Source organism: Pongo pygmaeus, chromosome 12 (genome assembly GCF_028885625.2).
Source record: "Pongo pygmaeus isolate AG05252 chromosome 12, NHGRI_mPonPyg2-v2.0_pri, whole genome shotgun sequence".
In the NCBI taxonomy this organism is placed as follows: Eukaryota; Metazoa; Chordata; class Mammalia; order Primates; family Hominidae; genus Pongo; species Pongo pygmaeus.
The window spans coordinates 86,630,882-86,647,261 of NC_072385.2; the positions used below are offsets into that span (position 1 = coordinate 86,630,882).

Below are 16,380 nucleotides of genomic sequence, written 5' to 3' on the forward strand. Positions count from 1 at the left end.
AAGGAGAAAGGAGGGTGTTTAAGGGGCTGTGTTCTGTTGTCTGCCCTCTCTAGAGGGACGTGCATTGTACCCATTGCCCAGAAAGGACATGGCATGGCGTGATGGGCTGACACAGGCAGGGGACCAGAAGGGCCTAGGGCATTGCCCACTTAGTACTCCAGCTGCAAAAGCAGCTGTATGTGTCCTGAGGCCCATGGCTCCCGGTCACAGCTGATTGGATCAAGAGAAGGCACCTATCCAAGGAAAATCAGTCTACGGGCTGCCTAGTGACCCATGGAAAAATGAGTGGGACCAATGAGATCCTCTCGTTCAAGATTTAGCCATTAGGAGGGGAGTGGCCAAAGCGCTATAGGTGGTAGGTCAGTCAGGGGTGGGGCTGGAGGGCAGTGTTGAATATGGTTCTAGGGGAGCAGCACCTCTCCGTGAACAGTCAGTAGCAGGGAGAGGAGGGTGGAGCCGGCAAAGGCAGAGAAGATAATTGCTCACATGGATCGAGCGATAATTGCTGACGTGTATTGAGCAATTACTATGGGCCAGGCACCGTTCTAGGATCACTTAATCGTAATCCAGAGAGCAGGCACTATTCCACCATTCTTATTGTACAGATGAAGAAACGGCTAAAGAGAGATTAAGAAACTTGCTCAAGGCCACACAGCTTGTAGCGGTAGAGCTGTACCTTCAAGCTCAGACTGGTGACTGCAGTGTCACCCTGCTGTCTCCTTCACGGTGTGTGACTGCTTTGGCCCCAGGCCTGAGCACTGCATTTCCTGCCCTAGGGCTCCAGCGAGCCTCCCTCTTATCTCTTGAGTTACCTTCAGGGTGTCTCTGTTCTTTGCAACTGAAAGAGCTTGATGAAAATTCTAACAAGTTTCTGGCAGGGGACGGGTGGTGGGGGTATCGAGTCAGGACCTCCCTGACCTCTCAGGATCCTTTGGATCAATACCTCATGGGTCGGTTTCACAGGCCACTTAGGCATGAGGCTCCCTGCCCATGGGTCGTCATCAAAGTCTAGGCGGATGGGGAGGTTTGGTTAGTCAGAGGCTTCCCAAGCCCAAGAAATATTTGCACAGTGATGACATCCGAGTGCTGGGTGGGGGATAGGAGTGCAACAATGAGCACTTTGGTACCAGAAAGGAGTCTGGGTGGTGGCGGCTGAAATGCCATTCATATTTGTGCCTGCAGGAAACACTATTAATACGTAAGTGCACAAGTGGGAGCTGTGTCCTGGAAAGTGGCACGTGGGTGGAAGTCTGAGGGGGTGACAGGCAGTCTAAGGTCTGTCCCCAGCCTCTAACCCTGGTCCCAGCATGGTGGGTTTAGACACAGGAGCCAGGTGCCTCACTCTGCAGCGAGGGTTTCTGTGTGAGCACAGGGCCTGCAGATGGGCAACTGGGGTAAGGCAGTGCCTGGGGCCCTCAGCAGGTCTTCACCGCTGTGTGACTCTCCAACATTCGACCACCTTAAGGTCAGCTTGGGAAACCCTGTTCCTGTCAGAAGAGGAAGGCAGAGCCTTCCCTCCTTCCACGTTCCCTCCATTCCCCTCCCTGCAGGATGAGTTTCTAAGCCTCTCCCCGAGGCTGGCAGACACCCCCTGCCACCTAAGGTGGCCTGTACTTCTCGCCCAAGGAGGCCATGAGCTGGGAGTTAGGGTACGTGACAAGAAATTTGATACCAAGTGTTCAATCACTCAAGCTTGTAAATGTGTTACCTTAAAATAAGGCCACAGCAAGAGAAGCTGGGCACCCAAAGGCTGCAAGCAAAGCTCCTCCTTACGGGGACAGCAATGTCTGGCTGAGTGTGGCGCAGAGGGTGGGCACTGCGGGAGGCCAGGCTGCCGGGAGGCGTGGCAAGAGGGAAGAGTCCAGATGGCCAAGAACAGCCCTGGGTTTGAGGGGAAGCCTCAGGACAACTGTCTTCAAAATGAGGTGGCTGCAGCCTTGGGGGTGCCATGGTGATCCCCTGGGGTACGTGAAGAAACAGAGCTTCTGTGTAAATGAGCAGCATTCTTTAGAGTTGTTTTAATGCAGGTTATAATATCCACAGTACGTTGGTATGTGGCATAACTTATTAGGAGTGTACTGGTGTGGACTTCTCAGCAGAGGTGGCCAATCTGAACAAGGCCCAGGTCCCTCCCATGCCTCTTCTCCTAGGCTTCTTCCCTGCAGCTGAAGGTGGCCCATCAGCAATGCCCGAGGGGATCTCTGTTCAGACGTGAGTCCTGCCTTGGCCTCTCCCAGCAATGCCCAGAGGCAGCAGGGGCTTCAGGGGTCTCCCTGGACAGGTCAGAGGCCAGGATCAGCCCTGCCTGGACCCCTCTTGCCTCCTCCTACCCCCTCCAGGCTTTAGCCTAGCCTTAGCAACACTCTCACCAGCTCAAATCCACATTTTCCCAGAGGGTCCTCCCTCCCATCTTTCCTTCCCCACATCCCTCCCCAGCTGGGCCCAGGTCTTGGCTTCGATGACTTCTCTGGCCTCCCTCCTCCTGTAACAGCCCCTCCTGTCCAGGGCCTGGCTGAAGGCTGGTGTGGGAGCTACATGCCCAATGAATACACATGCTGCTTCAGACAAGCCTGCTTCCCCTCCAAGGGTCTCTTTATTCAACCTGCAAAGTCACTGTCAGCAACTTGGCCTGGCCCTCTGCTGCTTCCAACAAGGAAATGCTTAAAAGTCAGGAAATGCATTGGGTGCCTTTCCTAGTACCAAAAATTGACTATAACCTCTTTGGGCACCCTGAAATAAACCAACAGCATTTGCGTTTTCTTTACTTTTCTAACAGAATTCCAGAAAAAAAAATAGATTTTTTTAATATATATATAGATAAAAAACTATATTTATATACACACATACATAGAGATCCTTCAACCTAGAAGAGGCAAAGGATCCAGTGTCCTCTGGGGTGCCCCTTGGCCTGGCGCAGGAAAGCCAGGAGGCACCAGCTGTCTTGGGAATCATCTCGGGACATGCAGTGCTGAGCTAGTGTGCCATGGATGGGGGAGGGTCTCCAACAGCCCACTCCTTCCGAGGAAGGTGGAGCTATGACGAACCAGGGCAGCCCTCACCCGAGCTTTCCACACATCCTGAAATGCAAGCTGTACCTGATGGAACTTTGAAACTAAAACCCAAAGTACAGATACAAAAGGATTCCCTGATAGGCCTGGGGGACTGACTCCTTGGGGAAGAGTTCCAAGAGCATCATGCAGCAGGGGCCGGGGGAGCCAGTAGGGAGGACAGACACCCACAGCCCCCAGGCCTGGAAAACAGGTGTCATGGACACAGAGGTCTGCTCAGCCACAGGAGAGGGGCTGGGCTCTGTCCCCTCCTCAGGTCTCTCTCAGGCAGGGGAACCCAAAAGGCCAGGGTGAGGCTCGAATCGAGGCAAAAAAAGGGCTGTGGGTGGTGAGATGTGCTGGGGACAGTCCTAGAAACTGCCTACCTCCATGTTGGTGGCCCTCAAGGGACCTGCATTGTAGCCTAGGACCTGAAGGAGTAATGTGTTGACTCAGGGTATTAGAAAGGACTGGATCTAGCAACCACAGGATCTAAAGCCTACGGAGGCTGCTTGGGCTGGAGCACATTTCCAGGGAGATGGGGTGGGTGGAAATGGAAGCGTTAGGGCTAGTGCTCAGTACCCCTGGTCAGACCCCAGAGGCCCCAAAGGCACTTGGTAGCAGGGGGAAAGAGCAAAGTGGGGCCCAGCTGGTCTCAGGGGGCAAGGAGGGGCAATGCAGCATCATCTACTAACTCCAAGTCTGAGAAGGGAACCCAGAAATCTTATAGTCTTCCCACTTGCCCACAGTTTCTTCACATTGTGGCTGCCCTGGGCAAGACCTGAGAGAGATCCAGAAGTCTGTGCTGTGCTGAGAGTGGGGAGTGAGACCCCTCCAGACCCCAAGCCAGAGGCATGGGTGAGGGTGAAGGACAGCTGTGAGGCTCCCCGCTGCCCAGCTCTTGGGGAGCAAGTCTGGTCACCACAAAACTCTGCAAAGGCACTTAGGGTTCAAGTCAGACTGTTTCCCAAGGCACCAACAAAGAAATCCAGAAGACCCTCTTGGCCCAGCCAGGAGAACGAGGGCTGCAGCTGCGGAGGCGTTCACTAAAGATGTATTTCCCTGAGGCCCCGCACCTGATGCCACTGTTGCCCCACCCTGACCCACGCTCCCTGCTGCCTCTCCCTCTGGCCGGCCCCTCCCTCCCTGCGGCTGCAGCATCGTCAGAGCTCTCTGGGGATGATGGAGAAGGGCAGCACAGGGCTGCTGGCCTCCAGCTCAAGGGCGGTGAGGAAGCAGTCAACGGCAGCCTCGTTCTGGCCCTGGGCCTGCAGCACCTCTCCCAGGCCCTGCCATGCCTCGTGGCACGTACTCTGCCTCTCCACGGCATCACGAAGCACCTTCTGGGCCAAGCTCTTGTGGCCCAGCCGACTCAGCATCAGACCCTGTGGACCAAGCACAGGGCAAGGTGAGTAGGGGTGTCCCATGGCACAGGCATCTTGGCAACTGGGCCAAGTACAGGTGCACGGGTGGCAGCAGCCATCAGCTCAAGAGGATCCCCGCGTCTCTGGCTTGGGCACTGTCAAGTGACTCTGCCTTTCCCCATGCAAAGCCTACCTGGCCCTGCCCAAGCCCTGCTTTAACCCCAGCCTCCTGGGAAACCCACTGCAGGAGCTCTGTTCCTGCCGGTCCCGAGGAATTGGCTTTCAAGTCAACAGACCTGGCTGTGTCACACCGTTTGGGGGATCCTGGGCAAATCCCAGCTCTCTGGCCCTCAGTTTCCTCATCTGTAAATGGGAAAATCACAGCACCTCTCTCGAGAGCGCGGTGAGGTTGAAAGGAGTCAGGAGGTGTAAAGCTCTGAGAAGTGTCTGGCAGGAGTGTGTTCTCACTCAGTGGGGCCATGCTTCTCAGTCCTTCCTGCTGCCCAGAACTGCCCTTCACCCCAGGGACGCAGAGAGACTGAGGCAGACGCATCACGGGGCTTCGCCACTGCCACCAGGGAGGAAAAGCTCAAGCATGTGTGCGTGTGCAGTGGCTCCTCAGGGGAGAGTCAGATGGCAGGGGATGGAGTGCTGGGTGAATGGGGCGCTGGGTGAACGGGGGGTCTGGGTCAGGCGCAGGGAAGCTTGGCCCTGCTGTTTGGCTCAAACAACCCTGTTACCAAAGAGATAGAGGAACTAACAGGAATTGTCATAAGAGGAGGCTGGGAAGTGAAACTGGCACCTTGTCCCCTCTACATCCTCTTCTACCCACGCTGGGAAGTGGGTAGGGTGGACAGGGTAGTGAGCGGAGGGAGAGGGGCAGGGCCCCCTTTCAGCCTCAGGTCCCACAAAGGTTGCTTCATGCCGTCCCACTGATCCCTGTTTCAGCCCTGAGGGTGGCATGAGATGACAGCACGGGGGGCCCTTCTCTTGTTCCAAGACGGGAGGTAAAGCCCGCCACCGACTTCCTGGACAGGCGGGGGCCGCAGTGGGGGTGGGGAGCTGCCTTCTATGTGCCTGGAGCCCCCTCTCCAGTGCCCGCCCACTGACGGCCATGTACATTTTTAGCTGGAACATTTTCCTCCTCAGCGAGCTCCCCAGAGTTAGGCCCTCTGTTGCTATGGGGACGCACTGGGGAAGATGCGCATGCCTGGTTTCATCAAGTCCTCGGAGAGCTTGGAACACTACCAATTCGGCGGGAGGGAAAGATGGCGCTCAGGAAGCCCTAGGAAAAGCCTCTCCGTCGTCTCCAGAGGCGCTGGCTGGAGATCTTGCGGCCAGGGGGCGGGGGAGGAAGAGGCTGTCCTCACAGCGCCTCTGTCAGCCCCGGGCAAAGCCGTAGCAAGGAACCACACACACGGATGAGGCGTGCAGAGGCCAGGGGACGACAGGGTGGCTGCGGGCGGGGTGGAGCCTCAGGCAGGGTCTTCTGCTCTCGCCAGATGGGAGCGGTGCTGACTCAGGGCTGCCTAGGACCAAGGGTAGTGGCCAGGCTGGCCAGCACGGCACCAGGCCTAGCTGTTCCGCCCACATCAGACCCAAGGGCCAGACCCCAGCAGCTCACAATGGAACACGGCCCACAGGGAGGAGGGAAGGCAGGCCAGCCGACGGGCCGCCAGACACAAAATTAAGCACCAAAAATGGAGGGTTTGAGCCCTGTGAGTTCTGCCCAGGAGGGAGCAACACAGGACAGAAGGGAAAGGCCGGCCAGGCCTCCCAGAGAAGGGCAGGGCCGGAGTGGCTTCCACACGTTAAGTTTTCTATATTGAGCTTCCACATGGGATTTTGTTTGAAAAAAGGGCTCAACTGTTAAAAACAAGTTTGAAAACCCCTGATATCAAGAAGTATGTGGGTGTTTGGGAAGGGGCCAGATGTGTCTGCAGGCTGGTTTGTGTGTGTGTGTGTATTTTATTCTCAGTTTGGGAGGTTTGCAGTAACTTCCTCTGTGTGTCTGTAGAGGAGAAAAAGCCCAGGGCTTGGTGGCCGGAAGCCCTGGCCAGGTTGGAATCCCAGCTCTGCCACTGACAAGTGCTGTGACTATGGACAAATGGCCAGCTTTCTCTGAGCTGTGGTTTCCTCATCTGTAAACCAAAGCAATGAAACGGTCCTTCCTCGCGGGGCTCTTGTGAGGATTCCGCAATGCTCAACTTGAAAAATCACCGCGGGGGCAGAAAGCAAACAGCAGTGCCTTCAAGATGAGCAGAGGGTCCTTCCAGGTGGGGAGCGGGTGGAGTGGCTGATCTCTCTAGAAGCTGGGAGAGGGCATGGCTCTCTGTGGGGGAGGACTGTAGGCTAGGGTGGGTTGGCTCATGTCCCCCCACCCTGGGGTGTTGACCTTAGCACCTGAAAGGAGACACCGGGCTGGGGTCAGGCTGGGGCCCAGAGGCCCAGGGCCTGTAACAGGATCTTCTGCCACCTGCCCCTGACACCAGCCGAGTTCATGTTTGGTAGCAACTCAGCGCTGTTTGCTGCCTGACAACTGGGCAAGACACAGCCCCAGGAAGATGTGAGGTCTCACCTACTCTGGCCTGAGCCCAGCGCTGCACCTAGGACCTGCAGACAATCCTCCTGGCACCCCACCCCTCCCAGAGAACAGGCCTCCTGGGAGATGGTGGGAACAAGAACTGACATCTCAATTTCATCCAAATGTCCCAAGTGAATCCCCCATCCCTCATCCTGGTGAGGGCGTGCCCCACGCTCAGAGAGGAGACCAGATCTGAGAGGCTCCCAGTTTTTGACCATCCCTTGGGAGATGCTACGGCTGTGCTGCCAGCCCACAGGGATTCGAAAGTGATGTCCAAGTTGTTTATGGTGATCAGACATCGTACCTCCAAGGGGGCGCTTTGGGCTGGTTATAGCCACAGACATGGTTCCAGGGAGGTGTAGGGCTCTGGGGGAAGTCCCCAGAAATTCCCACCTCAGGACCCGCCTCCTTCTCTCCCTTCCTGGATGTCAGGGAGTGGGGATGTGTGGCCACATCTCAAGTGCGCGAGATTCTGCTATCCCAAGAAGCCTTCCCTGAGGACGGAGCTCCTCCTGACCACACAACCGCCTCAAGGTCACGCTTAGTTACTGTGGGGCTCATGGATGTGATCCCTGTCCTGCCCCTCCCCAGGCTGAGCGGGACAGAGCCCCAGCCTCCTGCCTGCTTTGTTATTCCCCAAAGGACAGCAGCTCAACAGGGCTCAGAGCTCAGGATGTAGCCCAAACGCAGAGCCAGGGAACCCAGAAGCACCCACACACTTACAGATGTGGACCTCTGACCAGGGATGCTGCCCACGTGGAGCTTGGCAAGCCCTGCCTCTTACGGCCACGCAGGCGCAGAACCTAATGGGACTAGGGTCTTGCTGGGGTCTGGGCGCTCACTCAGTGGGGAGCCTCCCTGTGGGACCCAGGTCATCTGCAGAGGCACAGTGTGTGGCCAGGGGCTGTGGCCTGGGAGGGGATGAGGGGAAAAGAGCCTTGCCTTTTCAGAATTCCACTGCACACCATCCCAGCCCATAAGTTCAGTGCCTGATGATGCCCTCCAAGGGCAGAGCGGCACAAAGGTCTAGGGGTGCGCATGCCTCTTCTTCCTTTGAGGGGGGGGCCTGCCCTGGGAAGCAGCCTTGGCACTACGCCAGCTGTGGGCCAGGCTGAGCCCTCCCTCCCCACCCCTGCCCTCAAGTATTTATAGAAGTTATTTTGGGAATTTTCTTTCTGAGCTCAAGGCACATTCCTGGGATTCTGTAACAGCCTTTCCAGCTGGGAAGCCAGGAATCAGCTGGAAGCTGCAGGAGCCTTCTGGTCCCTGGAGCCTGCGTTTGGGGACACCAGGGCTGCTGGGAGGAGCCTGCTCTACAGAAGGGGCCCTCCCTAACGCCACCCTGGAACATGGACACACCCTTCCAGGGAGGCCGGCATTCCAGGCCAGCTCCAGGCTCTCTGGCATTCCGGATTCTCTCAGGTGTGTCAGCCTCAACCTGTCCAACCAGACCTGGAATGGGAGGGAGGGAGGCGCCTCTCCAGGCTGAGAACCTCCCACTCCCATCACCACAGCCCTCCTGGAGCCAGGGCGGCTCCAAAGCCACAGGGTCCCACTTCCCTGATGTGGGGAGGGGAGCAAACCCTTCCAGCCCCACCCAGTGCTGGGGTGGGATGTGTTCACCCCAGAGCCCCCTGGGCCTCAAAAGAAGAGGCTCCTGCTGAGAAGAGCCCAGACTCTCATAGAGCCCAACCTAGGTGGGGGTCTCCTGGGGTAGTGGGTACCTGTCCCTTTCTCTTCTGGGGTCCTTTACAAGTGAGATGTTGAAGAACACCAGTAGGCCTCTTCAGCTGGGGCTAAGGGTTGTCTGTTTTCAGAGGGGCAGGGACCAGCGGCCAGGGGCCAGATGGGTCACATCCTGGGGGACTCTGCAGCCTGACGAGCCACCAAGAAATGGACTTCCTTGCCAGCCGTCTCCTGTGGCCAGCGGCTGGGCCTTTTCTCCTCCCCTTCCTGGGCTGGTATCGGGTTCTAGGTCTGTAGGGGCCTCTACCCATCCTGGAGCACTGCCTGGCCCAGCCCTCCAGGTCAGTCAAGAGGCTGTGGCTAGGCCTCTGGATCCCAGGTTCTAGAAGTGAGTCCCCGTGATGGGGAGTGAGAAGGGGGCCCAGTCACAGAAGCTCCCCTCTCTGGGTAGGAGGTACAGCCAAAGGCACAGTGAAGGCCAGCTTGGGGAGGGGGTTGCTGGACAGGGAGAAAGGGCCGCATTACCTTCTGTCTCCATGTAGGGTGAGTCTAACTCTTTTTTTTTTTTTTTTTGAGAAAATTGATTCTGGAGCTTAATTAAGCCAGCAGTGCTCAAGTATCATTCTGATCTGAATCTATGACAGGCTTCCTCATCAGGGTTGGTGATGGACTTCAGGAGCCTACATCAACTTAAGGTTTTCCCAGAGTCCTGAGCCAGGGCTCAGCATGTGTGCGTGTGTGGGGTTGTGCCAGCCCAGGGATAAGGTGGGTATGGAGGGGCCTCTGATCCCCATTGAGCAGGTGCTGGGGGACACACCTTCATACCCCCCACACCATGGGCCTGCAGAACCCTCTACTTTCGTCTCCTCTACTTTCCCATCAGGGAGTGTGACCTCAGGCAGCACTGGCGAGGGTGAAGAGAAAGCTCGCAATAAAATCATCTCATCAGAGGCCACACAGCCAAGACGCTCCTATTGAACTTTCCTGCCAAGCAGAAGCAAGATTCCATGTCCTCTCATGGCCTAGACCGCTCTAAGCCACCTGCCACAGCTCCGGAAATGAACATAGAGAAAGAAGCCCAGAGCTGGTGGTGCGTCCTGGACCCTGAGACGTGGGGCATAAGCAGCAGAGGCGACTGGCCCCAGGAACCCGGGACTCTGCTGTTTGTGCAATGAGCCCCGCCCAGTGTCAGGGCACCTCCAAAATGCCAGGCACTGAGTGTCATTCCTCAGCTGCTCGGGACATCCTTCCTCCTTCAAGTCAGAAAACAGATGCTGAACCAGATGCTAAACTGGCATGACGGTAGGCCAGGGCCTCCCCGGAGCCTGCCACCACAGAGCCTCTGCCCCAACGGGCGCATATTACCCAAGGTATCTCCCTCATCTCATTCTCCCCCGCAAAGCAGGCTGCCCTCCCTGTAGCTAAGGTCAGGCTGGGCCTTGCACTGTGTGCACTCTTGTCCTGTCCACAAGGCAGCTAGGGTCTGTGGCCTTGGCCAGATTCCCCTGTGGACTCAGTGAGGACGGAGTGGCTTTACTGCAATGAGTCTCCAGGGCTTGGCACCAGGTTTCCACTCCCCCCCGAGAACCAAGAGCATCTGAACGTGGCCCGGCAGCTATGCTTCAAAGTGAAAAACATAAAAATAATCCCAATGACTGGGCCATTAACTTATGGAATTATTTAACCTAATTCTAACAACAGCCCTAGGTGCTTGGTATAGCAAGCCTCATTTTACAGATGAGAACACTGAAGTTCTGAGAGGTTACAGAACTTGGTCAGTGAGTGAAGGCAAAGTGGGACTCAGGTCCAGGTCAGATGAACTTGAAGGTCCTGCTCCAACCTGCAGATGCCTCCTCCAGAGCCAGCTCTGATACTCATTTTGAAAACCATCCCAGCCAACCAACCATAGGAGAACCTCGAAGGCAGCCTGGAGGTCCCTGTCTCTGCCAGGCCCTCCCCCTCCCTGTCTTCTCAGCACCCTGCTGGCATCACAAGGAAATCTGGGCCAAAGACCCTCAATCTCACACTAAGAATGGTCCAACAGAAACCAGCCTGGTCCCAGGTGGGGCTCAGGCTCGGGCCACATGCCACCAAGTCATCTATGTGAATATAGTGATAAAAATGCCCAATGTTGACTTATCTTTTCACAGCTTTCAGTTCACCTGAGCCCTAAAACTGCTCCTTGAAGTCACAAGAGAGTCTAAATTATCATCCCAATTTGATAGGAGAAAACACTGAGCCAGTGCTATGGTTTGAATGTGTCCCCCAAAATTCATGTGTTAGAAACTTAAGCCTCAATCAGCAGAACTGAAGTGTGAGACCTTTAAGAGGTGATGAGGTCAGGCGGGCTTTGCCCTCCTGAATGGATTGATGCTGTTATCTTGGGAGTGGGTTCCTGATAAAAGGATGAGTTCGGCTTCCCCTTCTCTCACACTCTCTTGCCCCTCCACCTTCCCGCCATGGGATAAGGCAGCAAGAAGGCCCTCGCCAGATGTGGCCCCTCGATCTTTGACTTAGCCTCCAGAACTGTGAGCCAAATAAGTTTCTGCTTATTGTAAATGACTATAAAAAATATATTTTTTAAAAAGGCCACGCATGGTGGCTCATGCCTGTAATCCCAGCACTTTTGGAGGCTGAGGCGGAAGGATTCCTTGAGCCCAGGAGTTCAAGACTAACCTGGGCAACATAGTGAGAACTTGTCTCTATAAAAAATAAAAACAAAATAAAATAATAATAAATTACCCAGTCTCAGATATTCTGTTACAGCAACACAAAATGGACTGAGACACCCAGTGAGGAAAGTAACCCTCAAGTGCCCCCTTATATAACGCAGGGCTGGTAGTCTTAGGTTTGTCACCTCTCATATCTGGTCCAACCCTCCATGATGGGGGAGAGGGCCAGCCAGCAGGGGGAGGGGGTGACAGGTGAAGCTCTGTGTGGCCAGATTTCACCCTTTTGGCCTTAGAGACCAGAGCCTTCTTGTTGGAGTCCCAGAGCACCTAAAAAGGCCCAGCCCAGAGCCTCAGGGCTTGGATGGGCAGAGCTCTGGCCCTCAGTGACTCAGGTCCCGCCTTGGGAGGTACCAGGGGTGGTGGTAGGGAGGTTCTGGGGTCTTAAGATGTGCCCCCTCATGCCGCAGCCTGGGGTGAGGGATGAGAGGCTCTGAGGCCATACCCACGCTCTTGATCCTGCAAACCCACTTAAAGAATGAGGCGGCCTGCTCCACACTGGAAGCAAGAGGGAACCAATAAAGGGAAATCAATCATCGTCACTCTGTCATCAAGAGGAATGCAGATAACAATGCTGTCTTCCTGTCTTTCCAGGGGCATTTGCAGAGAGAAGAAGCTGGATCACATGCCAGGAATGCTTCAGTAACTGCATCCCAGATATTACCAAATTAGCCAAAGCTCATGCAGAGCCATCTCCCCACTACTGCTGGGGTGCCTAACAGGGAGAGGTTCTGGAGAGCCTGGAGCTCCCTCACCAAGAAGAAAGCATGAGGAGGGGAGGGGCTGGGGCAGGGGAGGGACCAGGAAACCCCTCCTCTCCAGAGTCTGCCCCTGGGAGAAGAGGGCAGAGTGCCACCCAGACACCTCGCTTACCCACTCATGCTTGAGGGTGTCGAGTTGTCTCTTGCAGTGCAGACAAGCTGCTCCAAAGTGTCCACACTCTCAGCCAAGCTGAGGGCAGGGAGAGTGGGTGGCTCTGTGGCCAGGGCTAGGACCTTCTTCAGGGGCTGCTGAAGGATAGCAGAACATGCCACCCCAAAATATGTCACTTGGGCATAAGGATTGTTTTGAGCTGAAGGCAACTGAGAAGAAGCAGAGACAAGAAAAGCTCTCTGCCCTCCCCCTATTTGCCTAAAAGCAGGATATAAATTTATAAGGGTGTCCCTCCTCCCCTCTCAATCAGGAAGGACAAAGGTTGATCACAGAAGACAACGTTGGAACCTTATCAGCCTGGAGATGGCACAAAGGAATCTACATAACAAGCGTTGCTAACTGGCCTTTGTCTACCATTAGTTTCCCATTGATTTGTCTTCCCACAATTTGCCATCCCCAGAGACTCCAAGTCCTTTTTCTTTGTCTCATTGCTTCTTTTAAATTGTATGCTCTTGGTTGAAAATGCTATGTAAGCCAGAGTTCTAAGCTACCTCTTTTTTTTTTTTTTTGAGACAGAGTCTCGCTCTGTCACCCAGGCTGGAGTGCAGTGGCGCGATCTTGGCTCACTGCAAGCTCCGCCTCCCAGGTTCACGCCATTCTCCTGCCTCAGCTTCCCGAGTAGCTGGGACTACAGGCGCCCACCACCACGCCCGGCTAATTTTTTGTATTTTTAGTAGAGACCGGGTTTCACCATGTTAGCCAGGATGGTCGTGATCCGCCCCCCTTGGCCTCCCAAAGTGCTGGGATTACAGGCGTGAGCCACTGGGCTGGGCCTCTAAGCTACTTCTTTAAGCTTTTCTCATTTTCCCTGAGTATCTCCCATGAATACATTTTATACATGTTAATAAAGTTCTGTTTGTTTTTCCTTGTTAATCTGTCTCCTGTTACCAAGATCCCAGCTAAGAACTCAGACAGGTAGAGGGGAAATTGTTTTTCCCTTCCTTACACTGGGAAACCAAGTCAAGCCAGTCATTCCCTGAGGTGCTCTAATCTCAGCTTCATGACCAACCAATGACCCTCCCACCATGAAGGTCAGGTGACCTCAAAGGAACCCCCCTCCTGGGAGGGCTCTCAATGACCCAACCATTGCACCAGTCACTGTTGGGGCTCCCTGGTTTCCTCAGGTGCCCTTGGAAGTGCCTGGTGCAGAGGGGATCCAGGGAGGTGGCAGGGCAGAGATAAGCTCCAAGAGGAGTGCAAGCTGCCGGGGGTCCCTTCCTGGCCAAGCCTTGAAGCCCTCTCTGAAGAGCAGTGTCAACCAGCGACTCCTGCGCGTTCTGGGAGGGCCTCTGCCTTCCTTCTCACGTTTCCCCATTGGCAGGCAGGCAAAATTCAGCCTTCTCCTTCTTGGCTAGAATTTTCTGCCAGTGAATTCGGTTCTGAATACCCCAGCCGAGTGGGATTTCCAGCTACTGGAGAGAAGTCTGGGACCACACTAGCAGACTGTCAGGACCTGCTCCTATGATTTCATTTCCACTGCAGAGAGCACACTTCTTTTTCTTTCTACACTTGCCAGTTTCCCGGAGGCCCCTGGCCATCCTTGAGCCTGGCACAGACGGCAGCCAGCAGGACCAGAGCCTGATGGACAAACTTGGGACAAATTCCGCTGGTTCTCTTGCCCAGCAGGGAACTGCCAAGGTGACATCTCCTTCCTGCCTAGTCTGGGTAGAAAACCCTAAGCTGAACCCAGAGCAGGGCTAGAACCACAGAAACATCCCTTATTGCATCTAGGGCACCGACAGGGGGACAGGGAAAGTAGAGAATCCGCTCTTGGCCAAAGCTTATATCCTTAGAAACATGGGGTCCCCAGCCCCTAAGAGCAAAGTCTTCAACTCCCAGTGGGCTTTCTTCAGCCTCTTGGCACTTGCCAATCCCACTCCAAGGACTAGAGGGCCAAACCCAGCACCCACACAGCACACTAAGAATATCTCCACCGACCACTTTCCAGACCTCAGGGAGTGGGACTCACCCACGACCTCAGAGGGCTTGCTCCAGCCCAGGCTTGTGGGTGGCTGTGCCCTCAGGGGAGGGGAGGCTCTCCTTCCCCTTGTACTGATCAGAGGCCAACGTCCTCATAAAGTCACAGTGCCACGGTAAGGCCAGAGTGTCCTCCCTGGGAGCCTGCCCTGACTCCACAGCAAGGATACCTTCCACATTCCTCTCTTGGTAATTATCTAAGGCTGTACCAACCTCCAGAGTTCACAAAGGCTCAGATGACTGATGGACATCTTTCCTCTACTATTTTTACAATGAATCCCTTACATAAATGTGAAACTGACCTAGAATGACAGCTAGTAGTTCCTATCATGTTGTTTCATGTTGAAGAAGATTCCAAGATCACATCTTTGCTCAGTGGGAAAAAGGTGCTGTGATTGCTTAGCAATGTCTGACACTGGTGAGGGACTGAAGGGGGGTGGGATCCTCCGCACTGTGCTTTGCCGTCTCTGGGATTGCACTGAAGATATTTACACTTTCACATGCACCACCTCATTTGATTAGAACAACACTATGGCCCAGGAACAACGAGGATTATTATGTACAAAAGGGGACACCAGGAGCATGCAAGTTAAGTGTGTCTTTTCCTAAGTCCCCCAGGTGGATCAGGGCCAGAGCCAGGATTAGATCCCAGATGTCCTGAGTCTCAGGCCAGCACAGGGAAGACACTTAGATCTGGGAACACTTGAGATCGACTCACTAAAGTGTTCAAATGTCTTTAGAAAACGAGTGCTTAGCAAATCTTCCCCAGGCTGAACATTTGCTATTCTTTATGCATATGTGTGGGATGCTGGCAGGAACAGAGCCTGTAGATGGGATGGGCTGCCCACGCAGAAGCCGACTGCCCCTCTGGTTGCTTGTAACTTTAAAAGAGGGCAGGCCTGGCTCTGACTTGCTCTAATTTCATCAAATCAGCAAGGCACCCCAGGAAGGAAAAAGGGACCATTTCAGAAACATCTGCAGGGAGCCACTCTGGACGGCTATTCAGTTACCATGGAAACCTACCCTTGGAAACTGCTTCAATTTCAGGAAAATAGCTACAAACAATAATAAGCATAAATGAAAAATGGTACACTGTTACTTCAAAATTGTACTTGTTATTGGATTCTGTTGGGTTTTCAGGGCTGAGCCTGCAGGCTCATATCCGTGAACACAGTGGAAGGCAGACACCTCTGCCTGGCTGCAGGCCCAATGATATAGCCCACACCCTCTCTCCCACTGCCCTAATCAAGTTTCTGGATGTGACCTCTGGCGAGGCATTTATCAGAGAAGCTAATGTCTAAATTAAGGGAGGAAGGAGGAAGCCTCTTGTAGAAAGCAAACATTTGCTGAGCTGACTGGAAGGCAATGCAGCCACGTGGGAAGGGACATGGATAAGGGTGTATGGTGGCTGCACGGGCTTTCTTCATCTGAGGCTGAACATTCACACAGACCTAAGTTAGAAATCTATAGAAATCAGGCAGAGGGAATAATAGCTGAGCTGGGAATTTCTGTTGTATTTCCTTTTCAAGGACTGTCAGGTTGGAAAGGACCTTATGAAGATGACCTGGTCTGGCTCCTCCCCCAAGACGTTGCATTCTCTTGGCAACACTCTCACCAGATGATTACTGAGTATGTGCCTAGACTATGCTAAGAGTTATAACGTTTTCCCTGACATGGCTGAAATCTAACTCCCTGTAGCTTCTCCTCACAGACAAATCAGCCCCCTTTTGGCAATGCCAACTCTTCAGCCATCTGGAGCCATTCTCCTGATGCCTCTGTGCTCTCAACGTGCTAGAAGATGTCAGGGATACCCTAATGGCTCTTCTCCTTAACACGCTCTCACAGGGGGACATCCAAGGTGGAACCCAGACCCTAAGAGGGAAAGATTGTTGCCAACTGTGGGCTCCTAGATTATCCTTCAAAAATCAGTTGTGCAGATGCAGGCTTGCAAGCTTCCAGATCACTATATGTATCCGGATACCTGTTCTCTGGAAGCAGCAAAGGAAAGCAGGAAAAAATGATAATCTATAGGGTCTAGTATATCACCTGTCAGAGCTGGT

The 16,380-nt window shown here is 54.3% G+C and overlaps 1 protein-coding gene across 9 annotated transcripts in view; it reads right to left on the bottom strand.

Moving 5' to 3' along the window:
• Positions 1-2,569: 2,569 nt before the first annotated feature.
• TTC7A (tetratricopeptide repeat domain 7A) overlaps positions 2,570-16,380 on the bottom strand; it is a 158,374-nt gene continuing 144,563 nt past the window's right edge. For all 9 annotated transcript variants that reach the window (XM_063649404.1, XM_063649402.1, XM_054472956.2 and 6 more), the window contains one exon: positions 2,570-4,432. In XM_063649404.1, the coding sequence (XP_063505474.1) occupies positions 4,211-4,432 (222 nt within the window). In that variant the 3' untranslated portion in view covers positions 2,570-4,210. The remainder of the gene's footprint in view (positions 4,433-16,380) is intronic.